General features: G+C 44.5%; 1 protein-coding gene across 2 annotated transcripts; it reads right to left on the reverse strand.

Moving 5' to 3' along the window:
• Positions 1-594: 594 nt before the first annotated feature.
• LOC133138121 (E3 ubiquitin/ISG15 ligase TRIM25-like) lies at positions 595-8439 on the reverse strand. 2 transcript variants are annotated; one of them, XM_061256612.1, is made up of 5 exons: positions 7787-8439; positions 7323-7418; positions 4258-4491; positions 3955-4111; positions 595-707 (listed from the first exon to the last, which is right to left on the reverse strand). In XM_061256612.1, the coding sequence occupies exons 1-5, from the start codon at positions 8375-8377 to the stop codon at positions 634-636; spliced, it is 1152 nt and encodes a 383-aa protein (XP_061112596.1). In that variant the 5' UTR covers positions 8378-8439; the 3' UTR covers positions 595-633. The 2 variants fall into 2 exon arrangements, with proteins under 2 accessions (XP_061112596.1, XP_061112595.1); XM_061256611.1 differs by lacking the exon at positions 595-707 and having other exon boundaries at positions 3331-4111.
• Between the last annotated feature and the right edge of the window lie 12370 nt (positions 8440-20809).

Below are 20809 nucleotides of genomic sequence, written 5' to 3' on the forward strand. Positions count from 1 at the left end.
CTCCCTCTCTCCCTCTCTCCTCTCCTCTCCTCTCCCTCTCTCCCTCTCTCCCCTCTCCTCTCCCTCTCTCCCTCCCTCCCTCTCTCCCCTCTCCTCTCCTCTCTCCCTACCCTCCCTCTCCCCCTCTCCCTCTTTCTCTCCCCTCCCTCTCCCCCCCCTCTCTTTCTCTCTCCCTCCCTCTCCCCTCCCTCTCCCCCCTCGACCACCCTCCCCCCTCCCTCTCTCTCTCCCTCCCTCTCTCTCCCCCACTCCCCCTCCCCTACCTCTCCCACTCCCCCTCCCCCTCCCCCTCCCCTCCGTCTCTCCCTCCCTCTCTCTCCCCTCCCTCTCCCCATCCCCCTCTCCTCCTCTCCGCCCTCTCCCTCTCCCCCTCTCCCTCTCCCCCTCTCCCTCTCCCCTCCCTTCCTCTCCCTCTCCCCCTCTCTCCCTCTCCTCCTCCCTACCCTCCCTCACTCCCTCTCCCTCCCTCTCTCTCTCTCTCTCTCCTCCCTCCCTCTCTCCCTCCCTCCCTCCCCCCTCCCCCCATCTCCTCCTCTTCCTCCCTCCCTCCCCCCTCCCCCTCTCTCCCCCTCTTCCTCCCTCCCTCCCTCCTCCCCCTCTCTCCCTACCTCCCTCTCCCCTCCCTTCCTCTCTTTAAGGCTTAATTACAGACTCACATTGTAAGAAGTCCTGTCTGGTCTGGGGCTCTAGAACAGAGACTTCTTCCACTGTGGAGAGAGAGATCACAAGATAAAAAGATGAACCTTTTTCTGAGATCCTAGAGACATTGAATGCTTGTTTCAATCTGCAAGTAAATGACAACTGATGTCACCCAGAATACAGTATCAGAATGGGTCTCAAATGTTACACTAAAACAGAGCAGAGAGAGGAGACAGGATGGTTTCATCATAAAACTACTGAGGAATTTGACTTGTGTTCTCTCCTCTCATCTCTATGCAGTATCTTGCATCCTAGTAAACAAAGACATACTGGTCATACTGTATTTTGTTCTCTCAAGATTAAACAACATTGAAAACATTTAGGGTTATGTCCTAGCCAGAAGAACTGCCCCTAACATACTGGGTACTTTTATAGATTTCATCCCTATTCACCCTGAACACCTCTGTGATATTCTGGATCATCTGGAGCTTGTGAGCACTTGAAATGTCCCTCCACACTGTAATATATAAACCTTTATGTGACTAGGAAGTCACATTGAGATTAAAACCTCTTTTACAAATGAGACCGAGCCAAGACAGGGTCAAACAGCAGCATAAGATTACAGAATCACAATCACGGATCCTTTACAATAATATACATAATTATTTAGGTATATACAGAACAAAGTGCATTACAATACATACAATATGACAGAACATAACACAGGGAAACAGTGAATTAAACATATCCGTCCAACTTAAAGCAGTAGCATCTTAACATGAGAACATGCATTATTCTCAAATTAAAATCGTTTAATGAAATAAGAGAATCAAGTTTGAGCTTGGCCTGAAGCTCGTTCCAGGACCAAGGAATATATAACCTGTGAGACAGACTGAAATGTCACTCACCCCTCTCATTAATAATATATAACCTGTGAGACAGACTGAAATGTCACTCACCCCTCTCATTAATAATATATAACCTGTGAGACAGACTGAAATGTCACTCACCCCTCTCATTAATAATATATAACCTGTGAGACAGACTGAAATGTCACTCACCCCTCTCATTAATAATATATAACCTGTGAGACAGACTGAAATGTCACTCACCCCTCTCATTAATAATATATAACCTGTGAGACAGACTGAAATGTCACTCACCCCTCTCATTAATAATATATAACCTGTGAGACAGACTGAAATGTCACTCACCCCTCTCATTAATAATAGATAACCTGTGAGACAGACTGAAATGTCACTCACCCCTCTCATTAATAATATATAACCTGAGACAGACTGAAATGTCACTCACCCCTCTCATTAATAATAAACACCAAACAAAAAGTTCGGAAATTTGTGTATGGTAGATTATTTCTCTGTTGTAACAATGCTTCTTGGCAACACATTTTATTCCGTTGGAAAGCCTGTTCATTTCCCTTTTAAATGGTGCCCCATTTGTAAGGAACATGCATTTGTGGGATGAGCAGCACAGCTGAGTATGTGGGTTGCGCTCATGTCACATGTGCCGAATCTTCTGAAACGGGCGATGTCAGAGACAGACCGTGAAGTGGGCGTCCCAAGAAGACCGGTTCCTCACCCTTTCAGCACTTAGGAACCGTAGGCTGTCTTCTACAGATTTGCAGTCAAGGTTTGCAGGACGATATGGCACACGGCTTTCGGCCCAGACAATCCGGAACAGACTGTACGCAGCCAATCTCCGGCTCATAGGGCTGCCAGGAGGCCTGCCATGACTGCCCTTCACCGTCAGGCCCGTTTGCACTGGTGTCAGCAACACCTGCACTGGAACCTGAACATGTGGAGGAACGCTATGTTCAGCCATGAGTCCAGATTCTGCCTACGGAAGTTGGATCGTAGGGTCAAAGTGTGGAGAAGACGGGGAGAACGCTATGCTGATTGCTGCACCGATAGAGGAACACCTTTTGGTGGAGGCAGTGTGATGGTGTGGGGCGGCATCTCCATCACTGGAAAAACCAGGCTTGTCATCATTGGAGGCAATCTCAATGCAGAGAGGTATCGAGATGAGATTCTGCAAACAATGGCAATCCCATATCTCCACAGTCTGGGACCGAACTCCATCCTCCAAGATGACAACGCTCGCCCCCACAGAGCGGGGTTTATCAGAGACTACCTCCAGAAATTGGGAGTAGAGAGAATGGAATGGCCTGCCAACAGCCCTGACCTCAACCCAACTGAACACTTGTGGGATCAGCTGGGGCGTGCTGTTGGTGCTAGAGGGTGCTGTTGGTGCTAGAGTGACCAACACAACCACGTTGGCTGACTTGCATCCTGGTTGAGTGGAATGCCATCCCACAACAGTGTAGGACCAGGCTGGTGACCAGCATGAGGAGGTGCCAGGCTGTTGTGGCTGTGTATAGTTCTTCCACACGCTACTGAGGCTCCTGACTGTTTGTTAAATGAATAAATTCTAAAATCATCCAATCTGCCAAACAACACCAAACAAGAGTCAATAGCAACAGCAGAATAAGCTGTTTGGCATTGGCAGAGAAGATTTGGCAAATTTTATATGAGCGCTACCCACATACTCAGCTGTGCTGCTCATCCCACAAATGCATGTTCCTTACAAATGGGGCACCATTTAAAGGGGAAATAAACAGGCTTTCCAACAGTATGAAATGTATTGCCAAGAAGCATTGTTACAACAGAGAAATAATCTACCAAACACAAATTTCCAAACTCTTTGTTCGATGTTTATATAACATGTTTATATAATAAACATAGCAGATGTCGCAATTACAAGCAATATAGACAGCATATATGGTTAATAATTACCATTCACCTCTGCCAGACCATATTTAACAATAAAACAGCTATTCGCTATTTGTGATAAAATGTGATTTTTGAAAATCAATCAATTATAATCAAGACATGGGAGGAATAAATCATGTTAATCTTGGACAAATATAAATGAAATAAGGTTTTCATCACGATTGATGTTTATTGCTTTGAACTGAACAAATTGGAAAAACTACCCAATAAAGTGATCTCTGAGTGTCTGTAATATAAATGTGAAGGGGGTGCAGTGTGCACTAAATTAAATTGTGTTCTTTTAAATGAGGCCAGGCCAATGTGTCTCAGGTTGAGAAAAATATTTCAATGTTTCATTTTTCTTTTAATAAACCCAAACAAACCCAAACACCGCACAATGGCTTATAATATATAACGTGTGTAAGTTCCTTTCATGTTGTAAGAGTGAATCTTAGGCAGATCACCTCACCACTGTGTTGTGTGCAGTGACTAAACACACTTTCTGCAGCAGGGTTTGTCCACCAACCTCTTCCACAAACTTTGAACTCCGCCTTGAAAACATCCTCCAGTCGCTCTTTCAGTTCAGAGACAGATTTCCTCACAGCCTCAAAAGAGACGTTTGGACTGACAGTGATGCTGGGTAAGTCTCCAGGTCCAGGAGGGGCACAGAGGGACTGACAGCTCTGCAGACAGACAGACAGAAAGAGACAGACAGTGAACACAGATTCCTGTGCAGATACCAGGAGCAGATCTTTGTAAAAGAGGAACACACCTCACCATGTATGTACAGTGTACACAGTGCAGACTGTCAGAGAGCCAGTGATGTTACCTGGAGGAAATGGATGTGATCCTCTGTGTGTGAAAGCTGCTCCAGCTCAGCCTCTCTCCTCCTCAGCTCAGCAATCTCCTGCTCCAGTCGCTCCAGGAGTCCTTCAGCCCGACTCACTTCAGCCTTCTCCTGATCTCTGATCAGCTCTTTCACCTCAGAGCGCCTTCTCTCAATGGAGCGGATCAGCTCAGTAAAGATCCTCTCACTGTCCTCCACTGCTGTCTGTGCAGAGCGCTGTTAGGAGAAACAGAAGGAGGAGGGTTGTACATTTTAACTAGGCCTTTCACTCAGCTCTTACTGGGACCCCAGACAGCCTGTTCCCCACAGTGTGGCTCAGTGGCATTGAGCCCCACAGGGCTGGAAAGTGGCCCAACACTGGGCTCCTCGCTGGCTGACTGGAGGAGAGCCCTGACTGAGCTCTTCCAGCAGCCAGCTGTTGTCTTCTCCTCTGGTCGGTACCAATGGTGGCTGGTGGCCATTTACCTGGGTGGGGCGCCACACAGTGAGAGAAATGGTCTGAAATAAAAAGCATATCTACAACTCTGACCAACAAATCTAATATATTAGACAACAAAACAATAAATTGACAAAGGAATCAGAAACTAAAGCAAATTGTACTCACAAAGACCAGACGCAACAAGACCTATTTCCACAAATGAGGAAGTTAACGTTCACGTACCTATCGACTGCGGGTTCTGTAGAAATACACAATAAACTGTCGAAATGAAAAACATTTTTTTTTACAAAACGAACATCAACGAAGACTCACTGCGTTCCGAACAGAACACAGGGGACCATAAGCATTCGTGCAATGGTAGTTTTTCTCCTGAGGAATGTGGTTTATGATTATGGTTGCATAATGGCGATCTCAGACACTAAAACACTTCACATGAAGTGGAGCAATATTTTTAGAGAAGACGATATATAACTACGACATATAACTTAAAGGCGATGCACCTGAACAGAAAATCGAACAGCACCTGAAGCAGTTTTGCACTCCGTTATGCAGGGGAATCTATAGGAAATCTTTTTGGTTGATCTTCACGTGATTTAAAACCTGATATCATCTATATAAAACGATGTGTGTATGTGATGTGTGTAGCTGAGCCGTATACGACTTCCCGGTTCGTCGTCTCCGTTAGCAACAGCTTTCCCACCGCACTTTAACAGGTGAGCACCATTACCATGTCACTGTATGCTGAAATGGGTACAGTAAAGCGGAATATATTAAACTTTATACATACACAAAAACTAGTACGCAAGTCTTAGTTATTCGACAGGAAAGAACTGTTCGGAGCTAACTGGGTGTTCCGAACGCCCGCATTACTCACACACCACAATTGTAAATCGCCACGATAAATTCTTACACCGCGATGATAAGGCTTCTTGGTTGACAGCCTAACTTTCCCAACGACTGTTTTGTTTCTAAAAATAACAGAAGTTATCAAGACAAAACATTGTGTCAAGCAGCAGCAGGTAACGGCCAGATAAAGAACTGAAAACAAAGCGCTTGCTTCGCCTAGGGGCGACATGGCTCAGGCAGTAAGATCAGTCGTCTGGCAGTCGGAGGGTTGCCGGTTAGATCCCCCGCCCGGGCGGTGTCGACGTGTCCCTGCGCAAGACACCCAACCCCCAAATGCTCCTGACGAGCTGGTCGGGCCCTGCATGGCAGCCAATCGCCGTCGGTGTAAATGAAGGGGTGAATGGAGAAGCATCAATTATACAGCGCTTTGGATAAAGGCGCTATATAAATACCTGCCATTTACCATTTAGCCAACTGGCCCGCTTTTATTCCCTGCCACAGACAGCTCACAGCTAACCGAATCGCCTCACCTAACTAGCTCTTAACCCACCAGCGTCTGAAGTAGCCCGTTACCTAAAACTTCCCCCCGGAACCTCTCCAGACACAAAATGACCTACCCACATAACAGCCCCCCTACTTTTAATGGTAAATGGTTTGCATTTCTAGAGCACCTTTAGTTGATTTATTGACTTGTTGATTTGATTCTATGACCATCCACGTTGGTCCATGTTTCTAACTTGATTAATACAAATGTTCTAAAGTATCGCAAACGATGTGGCCTTTGCTCCAATAACCAAATTTACTCATGAGCCAAATAAAATCGAAACTATTGTCTGTCTAATGGTGCTGTGTGTACGTGTGTGTGTGTGTGCTTGTGTGTGTGCATGTGTGTGTGTTTGTCTTGGTTGGCAGTTTTTGTCAGAGGAAGGGCCCATAAAAAATCTTTCACTGGGGCCCATCCTAACTAGCTGCCGAAGCCTGTCCAACCAAGACTGACACAAATGACAGAAAAAAAGAAGACAACGGACAATATATATTATGTATTTATGAATGTACACAATTTTATGTCTGGTAAAATAGCGGACGGAAAAGCCAATGTTAGATATTTCGAATATTCAATATATATTAATATATATATATATATATATATATATATATATATATATATATATATATATATGTAGTGTGGCAGCAGTGCAATGCAGACAATCCTGTAGATACGGGTCAGGAGCTACAGTTCTCAGCAACCATCAGAATGGGGAAACATTTTTATCTAAGTGACTTTGACTGAGGTATGATTGTTGTTGGCAGGCAACAACAACATGGTTTGAGTATCTCAGAAACTGCTGACATCTTGGGATTTTCACACACACTATTCTCTAGAGTTTGCAAAGAATGGTGCGAAAAACAAAAAAAAATCCAGTGAGCAGCAGTTCTGCAGTCAGAAACAGCTTGTTAATGAGAGAGGTCAGAGGAGAATGGCCAGACTGGTCAAAGCTGACAGAAAGGTGACAGTAACGCAAATAACCACCCATTACAACAGTGGTCTGCGGAAGAGCATCTCTGAACACACAACGCATCATAACTTTGAGTGGATAGGCTACAGCAGGAGAAGTCTATGAAATATGTCTTATGAATACCTAATAAAGGTATCGATGAGTGTATATATATATTTATTTTATTTTTTTGTCTGCCCTGACAGATTGGGGTGGGGCAGTGCCCTCTGTGCTCCTATTGACCAGCCGCACTGGTCAGTACCCACCTTGAGTGACTGCACCGCCTGTCTCAGATCCTGCAGCTCCTTCTCTCTCTCCTGGATTCTCTGCTGGAACTTACTCTGTGTCACCCCCAGCTGCTTCTGTGTCACAAATGACAATACAATGAATAACTTTTCAACTACATTTTAATCTTCCTTATGAAAATAAGACAAAATATATGGCATACAGCAGGTCAGTGTGTAGAAGTGTACTGGTCTTATAGGTAAAGCTGTGTGTGTGTGTGAGTGTGTCATTGTGTGTGTGTGTCTGTGTGTGTGTGTGTCTGTGTGTGTGTGTGTGTGTGTGTGTGTGAACTAGCTTCTTCAGCCATGTAGATTCCAATTCAGGGAGTGAATAGGGGGGTGAGGGGTGTGAACAGAGCTGTCACAGAGAGATGACTTTGGTTCAAATTAAATGTCTATCATCACTGTAAAAAAGCATCAATATTGTTTCGAGTTTCAGTTCTTACCTGTTTCTCAGTCCTTTCTGCTGCAGCTGAGACTGTTTTATGGCCACTGTGTTCATCCATCACACACAGATAACAGATACACTGTTGATCGGTACGACAGTAAATCTCCAGCAGTTTGTCATGATTAGAGCAGATCTTCTCCTGCAGGTTGCCAGTGGCTTTGACCAGTTTGTGCTTTTTAAAGCCAGGAAATTCATAGTGAGGCTGGAGGTGAGTTTCACAGAAAGATGCCAGACACACCAGACAGGACTTGATGGCTTTGTGCTTTCTCCCAGTGCAGAAATCACACTCCACGTCTCCAGGTCCAGCGTAACAGTGAGCAGGAGGAGCAGCTTGGAGTCCTGTCTTCTTCAGTTTCTCCACCACTTCAGCCAGCATGGTGTTTCTGCCCAGAACAGGCCTTGGGGTGAAGGTCTGTCTGCACTGGGGACAGCTGTAGACACCAATATGATCATCCTGATCCCAGCAGCCCTTAATACAGCCCATACAGTAACTGTGTCCACAGGGAATAGCCACCGGATCCTTCAGTAGATCCAAACAGATTGAACAGCTGAACTGGTCCTGATCCACCGAGATATTGGCCTCAGCCATTTCACTGCTCACCCTGACAGAGACGGAGTTTATCTGTGTTTCTCTGACAGAGTTAAATTAAGTTTCTCTGAAAGAGGCGGAGTAAAGTTTCATTTCTCTGAAACTGCGTGACAGAGTGAGTGGCAGTGACTTCATGGTTCTGCCCACAGCTGCAGCAGGTGTGGTGTTGGCCTGAGGCCAGGCTGAGCAAAGAGTGCAGATTCATGAGGAAATATTCAACTTGTATCTCAGGTTGTATGTGAAATACTTCCAACCAAAAATAATATGAAATTTTATTCACATGTATAAGCTCTGGGGTCATGATTTTGATTGATTAGTTACTTTGGAGTTAGATCTGTATTCATTTAAAGTCTTCCTCCTTGAACCATTCCTCCACACACCAGGTGACTCCCCTGCAGAAATGTTGCTTTTCTGGTTTCCACATCGAGAGAGAGAGAGAGTGTGTGTGTGTGTGTGTGTGTGTATTCAACAAACAAAACATTTTCTCTTCTCTGTCACGAGTTCTGATTAAAAATAGTTCACTTAAATAACAAAGTCAAAATTCAATTCAAACGCAGCACAGGAAGTATATTCTCAATGGAGGAAACGTGCACAAGGTTCAACCAAAGAGGCTATGAATCCAGTCACCACCTGGACAAAGACAAATCTCTGGAAAGGAAGGATCTTTTAAAAAATCGCACAAGGATCCCCGACGGATCTGATCAAATTCATTTTGTCACTCAATACAGTCCGGAAGCAGCTAAAATAAAAAACATAATCAAACAAAGTTGGAGCCGTATCCAAAGTGATCCTAGCTGGATTTAGGTTTTCCCTAATCGGCCTGTTTGTCTTTTCAGCACGCAGCATGCTCCCACTGTGAGGGGTACGCTGGCTCTCAAAGCCCATCGGCACATATCCATGTGGACCCTGTAACCACTGCTCCAACGGAACCTAAACTCATTCCTTCCCTGACACGCACAGAGGCGCCTTCTATAAGATGCGCTCTTTCGCCAGCTGTTCCACTACGCCTGTAGTATTTAGACTCGAGTGCCCATGTGGTGCTTTTTGTGTAGGACACACCGGAGACTAAAGGACCATCTAGCCCAACATAAAAATGCAATTAGAAATGTCAATGAAAACTGTCATTATATAATTGTCTTAATGCCTTTCATAAAGAGACACAGTTTGGATATGTAAATGAAAGGCCACTACTTATCCTGTTCTCATTGAGGGCCTAGACTTTGGTCTGTTCTTGTACAGTCTCTATTCTACTACCTCTTCTCTGTTTGTTGTATGGGTATGAGCTATTTCTATTGTCAGTAGATATTATTGAATTATTCTATTCCACTGTTATTTATTATACATTGTACATTTCTATTGTACAGTGGTTTGATGCTTTTCGATGTAAAAGATACTGTTTAATGCCAACCTTATTTTTTTGTTATTTCTTTTATTTCTTTATTTATTTTTTTGCTGGTGCCAGGAATGTATTGCTTTGCATTTCTTTTTCCTTTATGTATTGTAGGCTGCAAAGTTTGTCGGTCTGGATAAGAGCGTCTGCCAAATGCCATTCATGTAATGTAATGTAATGTAATGTAATGTAATGATGTGGGTGACAACTCCCCAGGAACAGACTCAGGAACCCCAAGACATGAGACGACCACAGCAGGTCCAATCAGTGACACTTTATTCACCAGTGGACACAGGGAGAGCTTCTCAAGGGCAGTCCAAGAGAACTGTAAAAAAAACTTCATGATACATCCATCTTCATTGACAATCCTTGGTCACTCCCATTAGAATATACCCACCAATTACTTCCCTCCATGCTGGCAAACACCCGTCTGTAAGTACAGTGTCCCGCTGATTACTCCCAGAGTGCCCAGCCCATCCCTCCCCTGCCCAAGGCCTTGACATCCCGCACCTATCTGTACATTTCATCACTGATCATAAGCCAAAGACAGAGGCATCCTGCCCTCATTGACCAGTGACTGTAGATTTAGAGAAAGTAACAGAACAGGGCCTGACCCCCTGACCAGATGCACAGAGACTCAGGCCAATCTAAGGCTACAAAGGAGTGAGCATACAGTGGGGTCTAAAAGTCAGAGACCACATTCAAATGTCGGGTTTTTCATCTAATCCTGGAAATAAACAGAAAGATTTAGGATTTTAAAAAGCTTTGCTTGAACATTACATTACATTAATGGCATTTGGGAGACGCTCTTATCCAGGGTGATGTACAGTTGATTAGATTAAGCTGGAGACAATCCCCCTGGAGGAATGCAGGAAGCAGGAGACAATCCTCCACTGGAGCAATGCAACAATGCAGGAACCCAACCCATTCACGAGGGCACTTGAAGACTGACAAAAGCCAAGCATTCAGTAACATCATAAGATGCTCTTTGGAAAAAAATGTTTGCTCAAATGTGTCCATGCCAGCTTGAATGCACCTTGCCATTAAAGCATAAGCTGAGAAATTCTTAAATTAATGTCATTTTTTCAAAGATTCAACTTTTCACACAAATTGTTATGCTGATTATATAATTATTAATTAAAAAGTCCATCCATCCATTATCTTAACCCACTTATCCTGAACAGGGTCGCAGGGGGGCTGGAGCCTATCCCAGCATGCATTGGGCGAAAGGCAGGAATAGACCCTGGACAGGTCAACTCATGCAGAACATGCAAACTCCGCACAGAGAGGCCCCGGCCGACGGGGATTCGAACCCAGGACCTCCTTGCTGTGAGGTTGGCAGTGCTACCCACTGCACCATCTGTGCCGCCTTTAATGAAAAAGTTTGTATTAAATTAGAAAAGAATAATAAAACACAAGCATGTTCACCAGTGGTCTCAGACTTTTGGACCCCACTGAATGTGCACCTTTTTGCAGTTGGAGTCCCTATCCCTTCCCCAGGGCCTACAGCCACTACTGCATTGCAGCTCTCCCAGACAAACCCCCCAGCCTGGACTGGCAGGCTGCAGTCCTCCCGTATTGGCAGTGGGGGGCACCAATGCGCCACATCATTACATTTCAGCATCGCACAGCTTCTCTGTGTCACATGGGAGTGGAGATGGGAGTGTTCTCCAGGCTACTTGTGTGGTGATCTGATTGGCTTTCCCCGTTTGATGGAATGATGTAACACCTGTGAGTGGTACTGATTGAGGAAGGTTTGTTTGTGACACGAAAATGACATGAAATGAAGGCTTTTTAACGTGTCAGAGATTTGAATGGCTTGTATTTTTGCTTTGTTCATATGGACTAGCGCTCCATGTTACACACCTGAGCACCTCTCCAATTCACTTCAAGTAAGCCAAGGTTGCGTTCCTTTATTATTCTTGAAGCACAGCAAGAGTTTCAGCCTTTTCACTTTTCAGCTTTTCAGCCAGGTTTGTTTAGTCTCCTTCTCATCTCTCTGACCCCGCCTCCATGAAGAGAAACACACCTTTTAGCCCGGGGCTGATTGGTGTACCCGCTCAACCAGTGGGTCTGGCTACACCCCACCTCCCAAAACAGGATAATGCTCCACCAAAATTCCTTTCATAGTGTTTTGTTTAAAAACATTTTCATGTCTGTCTCCTTGGTGAATCAGATAAGTTACATTGATTTCAGAGGCACATTAACACCACAGTCATTCCAACATGGAAAATGAGCTGAACATCAGAATATGGGGCTGGGTGAACAGCATTAAATTCCAGTGCTTGTACATATGAAGAGTTAAATGGGTTCATACAGTGGCAGTGCACTGGTGCACAGGTAGCACAGCTTAGCCAGTGGACCACAGTGTGAAAGTAAGCAGCCGGTGGCTAACAGCACTGCATTAGTGTGCTAGGACACTATAGCCACTATGCTAATGGAACACTGCATTAGTGTGCTAGGACACTATAGCCACTATGCTAATGGAACACTGCATTAGTGTGCTAGGACACTATAGCCACTATGCTAATGGAACACTGCATTAGTGTGCTAGGACACTATAGCCTCTATGCTAATGGAACACTGCATTAGTGTGCTAGGACACTATAGCCACTATGCTAATGGAACACTGCATTAGTGTGCTAGGACACTATAGCCACTATGCTAATGGAACACTGCATTAGTGTGCTAGGACACTATAGCCACTATGCTAATGGAACACTGCATTAGTGTGCTAGGACACTATAGCCACTATGCTAATGGAACACTGCATTAGTGTGCTAGGACACTATAGCCACTATGCTAATGGAACACTGCATTAGTGTGCTAGGACACTATAGCCACTATGCTAATGGAACGTGCATATTTATTCACACAGAGCTCACACAGTCTCTGGTTTCTGTGTGTAGCTGTTTCACACAGATGATCTGATGCCTGCTACTGATCAGTGTGGAACACGAGATGATTTTTTTTGCCAGGGAAACAACAAAAAGAGTTTGGTTTATTTATAAATGGCCAAAAATTACAATGGAAGTTATACACAGGCTATAACTTCATTAGCTTCAGCACAGGTGAAATTCAATGAAATTATGATATTTAAAATTAAAAAAAAAAAAGTACATGCATACGTACAAACATCAATAAAAAACCCAGTGTTGTTGCCCATGTTTGATTTTCTGTGATGTGTAATGTAGTACAGTAATCGTTTGGTATTCTAAATATTCAGTTATGTTTATTATTGCAATACATTCATTGAATCAGGACAAAAAATCAAAGCAGCTTAAACGATCCAGGAAGTACTGTGCAATTAGCCACATTGTACAAAAGTCAGTTGATTGGATTTTAAAATAAAAAGACAAGAAGTGGAATAAATGACTGATTCTCCCAGATCTGTCCATAATAGATCCATATTAAACGTAGACAGTGAATCAGGTAACAGAGGAAGTTGCAGATGATGATCAGTAGCAGTTCCCGCTGATCATTCAGTAAATCCCAGAAAAGCAGCAGTTGCAGTGGAACACTGAGGCAGTTCAGGTGGAGCAGCGTCAGGCTGCCATGGCAACGGCCCTCTGGGATTAAAACCTGTAACCTCTGGGCCACAAACACAGCTCTTTCAACAGACATTTTACCCATATTCAACTTTTCATCTGTCCTTCTTCAAAGATGAATACAACAGCATCTACATATTTTTACCGGTAGATGTTGTTGTTGTTACATTGTGCCCCTCATCTGAATATACTTAGTATGTGAATGGTGAATAAATGTGGTCAGTTGTATTGTGATGTTAGTGGCAGGTTCTGTCAGCTCTGTGTATTTGGAGCACATCAGCATTTAAACACACAAAAGTACACTGTGCTCATTCAGCAGAAGCTCTCGTCCACAGACTCTTAGAAAGTGAAGTGCATTCACTGTAAAGTGCACTGAGCAGCAGTGCCTCAGAAACACTGTAGCCAGGCAACAAGGTCTGCTGTGACAAGGCTGGTCTAGAGCCATCTACAGATGGAAATTAGGCCAGGTTAGAGACAGAGGCTCTCGGGGTGTTAAAGTCCAGGCTTGCTGTAGTGCTGGATGCTCACTGGTTTGATGGTAAATGTTTTTTTTTGTGATGACAAAAGCCTTTCAGCTCCTCTAGTCTGATCATTTACTTTATATTTCCTGCCTCGATTGTAAGGACCTTGAATACCAGGCTCTCTGGCACCATCTTGTGGTGAGGACTGAATGTGCACCTTCTCCTCCAGCTCCACCAGGTTTCCATCTCCATCTGAAAGCATTCAGTGTCCAACCCTGACCAATCACATCTCAGGAACCCATTCCTGACCAATCACATCTGAAGAACCTCCAATAATACAAACAAATTAGAGGTATCTCAATATTATTTTACTTTTCCTGCATGATTTTCATTAGTACGGACAGTGCGCTTGAAGAAACTCTAAACAATGTGTACAGCGATGTTATTTCCAGAGGCTTCTCAAGAATCCTCTTAATCATTTTTCTATTCACCTTTAGCAGGCCAGTGTTATAAAATGAAGTCAAAAAGTAATGTCACCAAATCTCATGAAATACTTGTGAATTTACACATCAAGGTAAATCTCTCCCCTTTGTATAGTGAGTCAGCCTGGGCTATAATGAGTCACCCTGGTTCAGCTCTACAGTGAGAAAGGGCTATAATGAGTCACCCTGGTTCAGCTCTACAGTGGGAAAGGGCTATAATGAGTCAGCCTGGTTCAGCTCTACGGTGGGAAAGGGCTATAATGAGTCAGCCTGGTTCAGCTCTACGGTGGGAAAGGGCTATAATGAGCCAGCCTGGTTCAGCTCTACAGTGGGAAAGGGCTATAATGAGCCAGCCTGGTTCAGCTCTACGGTGGGAAAGGGCTATAATGAGTCAGCCTGGTTCAGCTCTACGGTGGGAAAGGGCTATAATGAGTCAGCCTGGTTCAGCTCTACAGTGGGAAAGGGCTATAATGAGTCAGCCTGGTTCAGCTCTACAGTGGGAAAGGGCTATAATGAGCCAGCCTGGTTCAGCTCTACAGTGGGAAAGGGCTATAATGAGTCAGCCTGGTTCAGCTCTACGGTGGGAAAGGGCTATAATGAGCCAGCCTGGTTCAGCTCTACGGTGGGAAAGGGCTATAATGAGTCAGCCTGGTTCAGCTCTACAGTGGGAATGGGCTATAATGAGCCAGCCTGGTTCAGCTCTACAGTGGGAATGGGCTATAATGAGCCAGCCTGGTTCAGCTCTACAGTGGGAATGGGCTATAATGAGCCCAGAATTGTTAACCATTAGCCACAGTGTCTGCTGAGCAAATAGTCCAACCCTGACTATAAATGATATCAGAGCCATAAACACAATGGCAATGAAGGCAAAACCCAGGATAGATGGGCTGAGTGAATGTGGTCTGGACTTTTATTTAAATCAATTGAATTAACATATTTAAATGTAAATTCCATTTCTGTCTCATTTTGGTGCTTTTCCCTGTTTTTTTTACAGCTGATCTTCCCTTCACTCTCTGCCTCATCCCAGATCACACAGTTTTACAGAGGATCCAAACCAAACCCAAAACCCAGGATAGAGGGGCTGAGTGAATGTGGTCTGGACTCTGTGCAGGAGGGTCATTGTGTCAGAGGCGCTGTAGAAGGACAGAGTTCCTGCCCTGTGATCCAGGTACACTCCTATTCTGGAGGAGGAGGGACCAGGGATTTTAGTGCTCTCCTTATTGTGCCAGAAAGAGTAACTGGAGGGAGAGCAGATCAAACTCCAGGACTTGTTATTACATCCCATTATACAGACATTATCCAGCCCTTTCCTGCTGATCTCTTTATATGACACTGCTATCTAAACCTCATACTGCCCACTCCACTCAGCCTCCCAGTAACAGCGTCCAGACACACCCTCTCTGCACAAGACTTGGGGAGAGTACTCAAATCTCTCTGGATGATCAGGATATGACTGGATCTCTCCCACACAGGTCACCTCTCTGTTCCCCTCAGACAGACGGAGGTTTCTCTGCGCTGTGTTGGGGTCCAGTGTGAGCTGACAGCCATCTGATGGAGGAGAAGAGAGGAGAGCTCCACTCACATATTTTACACATAATACATATTTTATACATCTTTCATATTTTGTGTATTTAAATCTCATATTTTCTTTATTGTTCTCATTTTTTTCTCAAGATGTTTAAAGCTTTTTAAATGTGCTTATGTCTTCTTTAAGTTACTTTTCACATATTTTTCCCTTTGTAATGAATTTTCAACCACTATGACTATGATCTTAATTATTTTATATTACTGCATATTGGTAACTTTCTCCACACCATCCTACTGCAAGACATACAGTATATTATCATAAATGATCAGTATGTTTAATACCAGGATGACTGCACCTGAATTGAGCTCTGATGGAGATGTACAAGACCCTTGAAGCAAGTGTTGTGGGTTCCCAGGTCAACAAATTATCAGTCCAATTACAAATAAACAATCCAATTTATAAAATCAGGAGTCTTGTAGTAAAGTGTTGAAGAATATAATAGGCCTTTATTCCATCAGATGGAATCCAAGTACAAAAAAGCAGTGATCATCATCAGTAGGGCACAGAACAGCAAGTACACACACACACACACACACACACACACACACACACACACACAGTCTCACACACACACACACACACACACACACTCTCACACACACACTCTCATACACACACACACACACACACACTCTCACACACACACTCTCATACACACACACACACACACACACACACTCTCACACACACACACACACACACACACACTCTCACACACACACACACACACACACACACACACACACACAGCGTGAGCTGAACAAGCTAAATCATCTGAGCACACACACTTTGCAAAACAGTCTCTTTTATCTCATTTTGGTGGCCTTGGTCTCTCTCTCTGTCTGGGTACGGCTACATCTTCTCCAGTCACGCCATAATTGTTTTCTTGCTTCTGATTGGCTTTTACACACAGCGCGATTGTCTTACACCTTCTCATCCATATCTCAGAAACTCTCAACCCCCCCTTAACATTTTACTTTAAGAAAACATTCTTTCCAGTGTTTTAAGGAGAAACAGGAATAATACAAATTCAGTGCAGTGTACTTCAATGCTGGGAATATATAAAAAAGAATACAATTTCCCTTTTTGTGTGCCTGACATTTAATAATAGCCAATGACTTTGGTTTTACCATTGCCATTATTAAATCCAATATCTGCTCTTTATGTTGAATTGGTTCTCCATTGCTTTTCTTAAATCCTCTCTGCATCCATACTGCTCCAAACAAATGATACACTCCATGCGCATATGCTGAATCAGTATATATGTCTCCCTGCTGGCCTTCTGCTGCCTCACATGCCTGTGTTAGTGCTTTCAATTCTGCCAGCTGTGCTGAACATGGCTGTTCACACATATTTGCAAACAAAGGTATAATTCTGTTGCCAACTTTTTCTACCACTGCGTACCCTGCATGGTTGCCTCTATGATCCCTATAGCATGATCCATCCACAAACAGAGTTCTTTTGTCACTCGTTTCCAATGGTTCAGACTTCAAGTCTTTTCTCAATTTGGAGAACTCTTTTGACTCAGCAACAGAATCATGGGGCTCTCCCTCATGTGGCAGTGGCATGGGATCTGCTATATTGTTTGTAGTGCATTCCTTTATGGTCATGTCTGGGTACGTCAACAACAGTCCATAATTGCTTATTCTTGCTGGTGTCAATACAAACATTCCCTGCTCAATTAGTTCACTTATCTTGTGATGTGTGTATATTGTTACAGGATAACCCATAGTTATTGTAGCTGCCTTTTCATATGCATAGTACGCTGCTGCCAACCCCTGGTAGCATGGTGGGTACCCTTGTGCCACGTCGTCCAATTTAGTGCTATAATGAGCAATTGGCTGCTTCTTTCTCCCCTTACATGTTTCCTGTAACAATATCGCTGCTGCAAATCCATTTTCCCTGTTTGACACATACAAATGGAACTCTTTCTCATAATTTGGTAGAGCTAGGGCCGGTGCCATCACCAGCTCCTTTTTTATCCCTTCAAATGCCACTGTAGCATCTTCATCCCATTTTAAAACATTTTTCAACTCTGTGTGCCCTGCTTCTTTCATTATTTTTCTGAGTGGCGCAATTTTTTTTGCATAGCTCTCTATCCAATCTGAGCTAAAGACACTCTACTTTTGGTTGACAATATTGCAATTTTTGTTTGGACACCTTGTGTTCCCCTTCTGTCAATTTCTTTAACAACTTCATTGTGTCCCTGTCACATTGTTCTTTGGTTTCAGAACACACTAGCAAATCATCTACATATTGTAAGATTGTACTTTCAGGTTCTAAGCCGTCCAAATCGTCTTTTACCACCTGATTAAACACATATGGTGAGTGGCATTCTAGTGTAAGTGTATTGCTTACCTCCATAAAAGAAGAAGACTGAGCACAAGTCAATCACAGATAAATATTCTGCTTGGGCTGGTATATTTGTCAATAACGTGTGAGGGTTAGGCACTTCTGCCCCCAAATCCTCCACTACCTCATTGACTGCCCTCAAATCATGTACCAATCTCCATTTTGTTTTATCTGCTTTTAACACCGGCAACAATGGAATATTACAATTGCTCTTTGTTTCTCTTAATACCCCTGCCTCCAACAGTCCCTCAATTGTCGGTCTTATTCCCTCAACTGCCTCCTTTTTCAACGGATACTGCGGTCGCCAGGGCCCTTTGCAGCCCTTTCTTAATTTCACTACAATTGGGTTAGCTGACTTTACCCTTCCTACATCTGTGTCATGCTGTGACCAGAGCACTTCTGGTACTGAGGATAGGTCCCTATCCTCTGCCTTTGTCTTTCCTGCACTTAAGTTCATCACTTTCTGCAGCTTTGCGTTGTAATAGTCTTTACTTTCTCTGTTTTCCTGATTTTTGACTTGCACTTCTTTTGGTGTTCCTGTCAGTTCTGTGTCCGAGTTTATTTTTATCATGCTTCCATCTTTGGACAGCCAGATTCTCAGATTGTCTGTTTTCAGGAATAGTCTCAGCTCTTTTGGTCATTGGACCCAAATCCTTTGACTGGTATCCTGGATTGATCTTGAGTGTGACATGAGGAGATGTTCCCGGAACTTGGTGCCACTTTTTCATCCAGTCTGTTTTGTGCACCACAAGGGCAGCTCCTTCAGGCCCTATTATCAGTGCATTGGACCTCACCTGTTGTGGGCCCTTTGCTTCTTTGAGCCATTTTCCTTCTCTCTTCTTGTTTTGCTCATAGTACAATGCAATTCTGATTGGGGCCAGTAGGCTTCTGGTATTTGTGCTTCAACATATTCTCCCCATTCTGCCCATGTTTTTTCTTATTTGTGAGCCTGCTAAATCTCCTAGCCAATAGATATTAGCATCACTTTGATTCAACACTGGCATTTGGCTATTTACATTTGTTAGGTCTATCCCTCTCTCTGTACACTCCAGCCTTAAACCTAATGCAAGTATTGCATCCCGACCTAACAGATTCACTGGTGCATTGTGCGTCACCAGCAACGGGATGTTTGTCACTTTGTCTCCTATTTGGACAGACACTGGAGCTGTCATTGGTGTCAGTTGTGCTTCTCCTGAGAACCCTACTGTTTTAACATATTTTCCTGACATAGGCAGGTCATCAGCATGTTGTGATCTTATACATGTGCATGTGGCTCCAGTGTCTATCATCATGGGCACCCAATTTCCATTAACTTTGACATTTATAATTGGCTCTTGATCAGAATTGTTTGTTATCAGCACATGTTGTCCTACCTCCTTCAGGTTCTCTGGGCACCCCTATTGTGTGCCTTGATAATTCATCGGAGCCCCTCCACTCCCTTGTTGTGGGGCTCCTCCTTGATTTTGTTCTTCCCAGGGATGTGTTGGGCAGTTTCTTCTGGTGTGTCCTGGCTTGTTGCAGCCCCGACACACTGGTGGCCCTCCCTGGCCTGCCCCTCTTTGTCCCTGGTTCTGGTTCTGGTTCTGGTTCTGGTTCTTGTTGCCTTGATTCCCTTTATTACCTCCTTGTCCCAGCTGGTCGGGCCGTCCCCCCCTGGGTCTGCTGCCTTCCCCAATTTAGACCCCCTTGGGGCTGCCCCTGTAAAAATGCAGGAGGCATTCCTAAAATGTTGTAGATGACGCTGGACACGGGTCCATCTCCCCCTTTCCCTGGTTCCGGGGCATAGGCGGCGGCATTTCTTCAAACATGAAATCCGTCATCACTGGTGCTATTTTCTTTAGCTTGTCTTTTTCTTTCTCCTTCTTTTTCAGTTCCTCCAGCTGCAGCTGCAACAGCTTCGAAGCATGGAGTATCTTTCTGGTCCTTTCTTAGATCTCTGGCTACGCCTCGGATGGGCGCTTTCCGTCTCTCCTCAGCAACGCTGCATTCCCATTCTCTTCCTCTGGGGGCAGGGTCACTGCATTCCCATTCTCTTCCTCTGGGGGCAGGGTCACTGCATTCCCATTCTCTTCCTCTGGGGGCAGGGTCACTGCATTCCCATTCTCTTCCTCTGGGGGCAGGGTCACTGCATTCCCATTCTCTTCCTCTGGGGGCAGGGTCACTGCAATCCCATTCCCTTCCTCTGGGGGCAGGGTCACTGCATTCCCATTCTCTTCCTCTGGGGGCAGGGTCACTGCATTCCCATTCTCTTCCTCTGGGGGCAGGGTCACTGCATTCCCATTCTCTTCTTCTGGAGGCAGGGTCACTGCATTCCCATTCTCTTCCTCTGGGGGCAGGGTCACTGCATTCCCATTCTCTTCCTCTGGGGGCAGGGTCACTGCATTCCCATTCTCTTCCTCTGGGGGCAGGGTTACTGCATTCCCATTCTCTTCCTCTGGGGGCAGGGTCACTGCATTCCCATTCTCTTCCTCTGGGGGCAGGGTCACTGCATTCCCATTCTCTTCCTCTGGGGGCAGGGTCACTGCATTCCCATTCCCTTCCTCTGGGGGCAGGGTCACTGCATTCCCATTCTCTTCCTCTGGGGGCAGAGTCACTGCATTCCCATTCTCTT

The sequence above is a fragment of the Conger conger genome, chromosome 10, assembly GCF_963514075.1.
Source record: "Conger conger chromosome 10, fConCon1.1, whole genome shotgun sequence".
Taxonomy (NCBI): Eukaryota; Metazoa; Chordata; class Actinopteri; order Anguilliformes; family Congridae; genus Conger; species Conger conger.

Excerpts from the sequence above, each read along its gene's own strand:
- LOC133138121 (XM_061256611.1), bottom strand. The coding sequence starts at position 8,377 with ATGGCTGAGGCCAATATCTCGGTGGATCAGGACCAGTTCAGCTGTTCA. Across the intron at positions 4,492-7,322 it reads AGGCGGTGCAGTCACTCAAG|CGCTCTGCACAGACAGCAGT; the intron begins GTGGGTACTGAC and ends TTCTCCTAACAG. Across the intron at positions 4,112-4,257 it reads ATCACATCCATTTCCTCCAG|AGCTGTCAGTCCCTCTGTGC; the intron begins GTAACATCACTG and ends GTCTGTCTGCAG.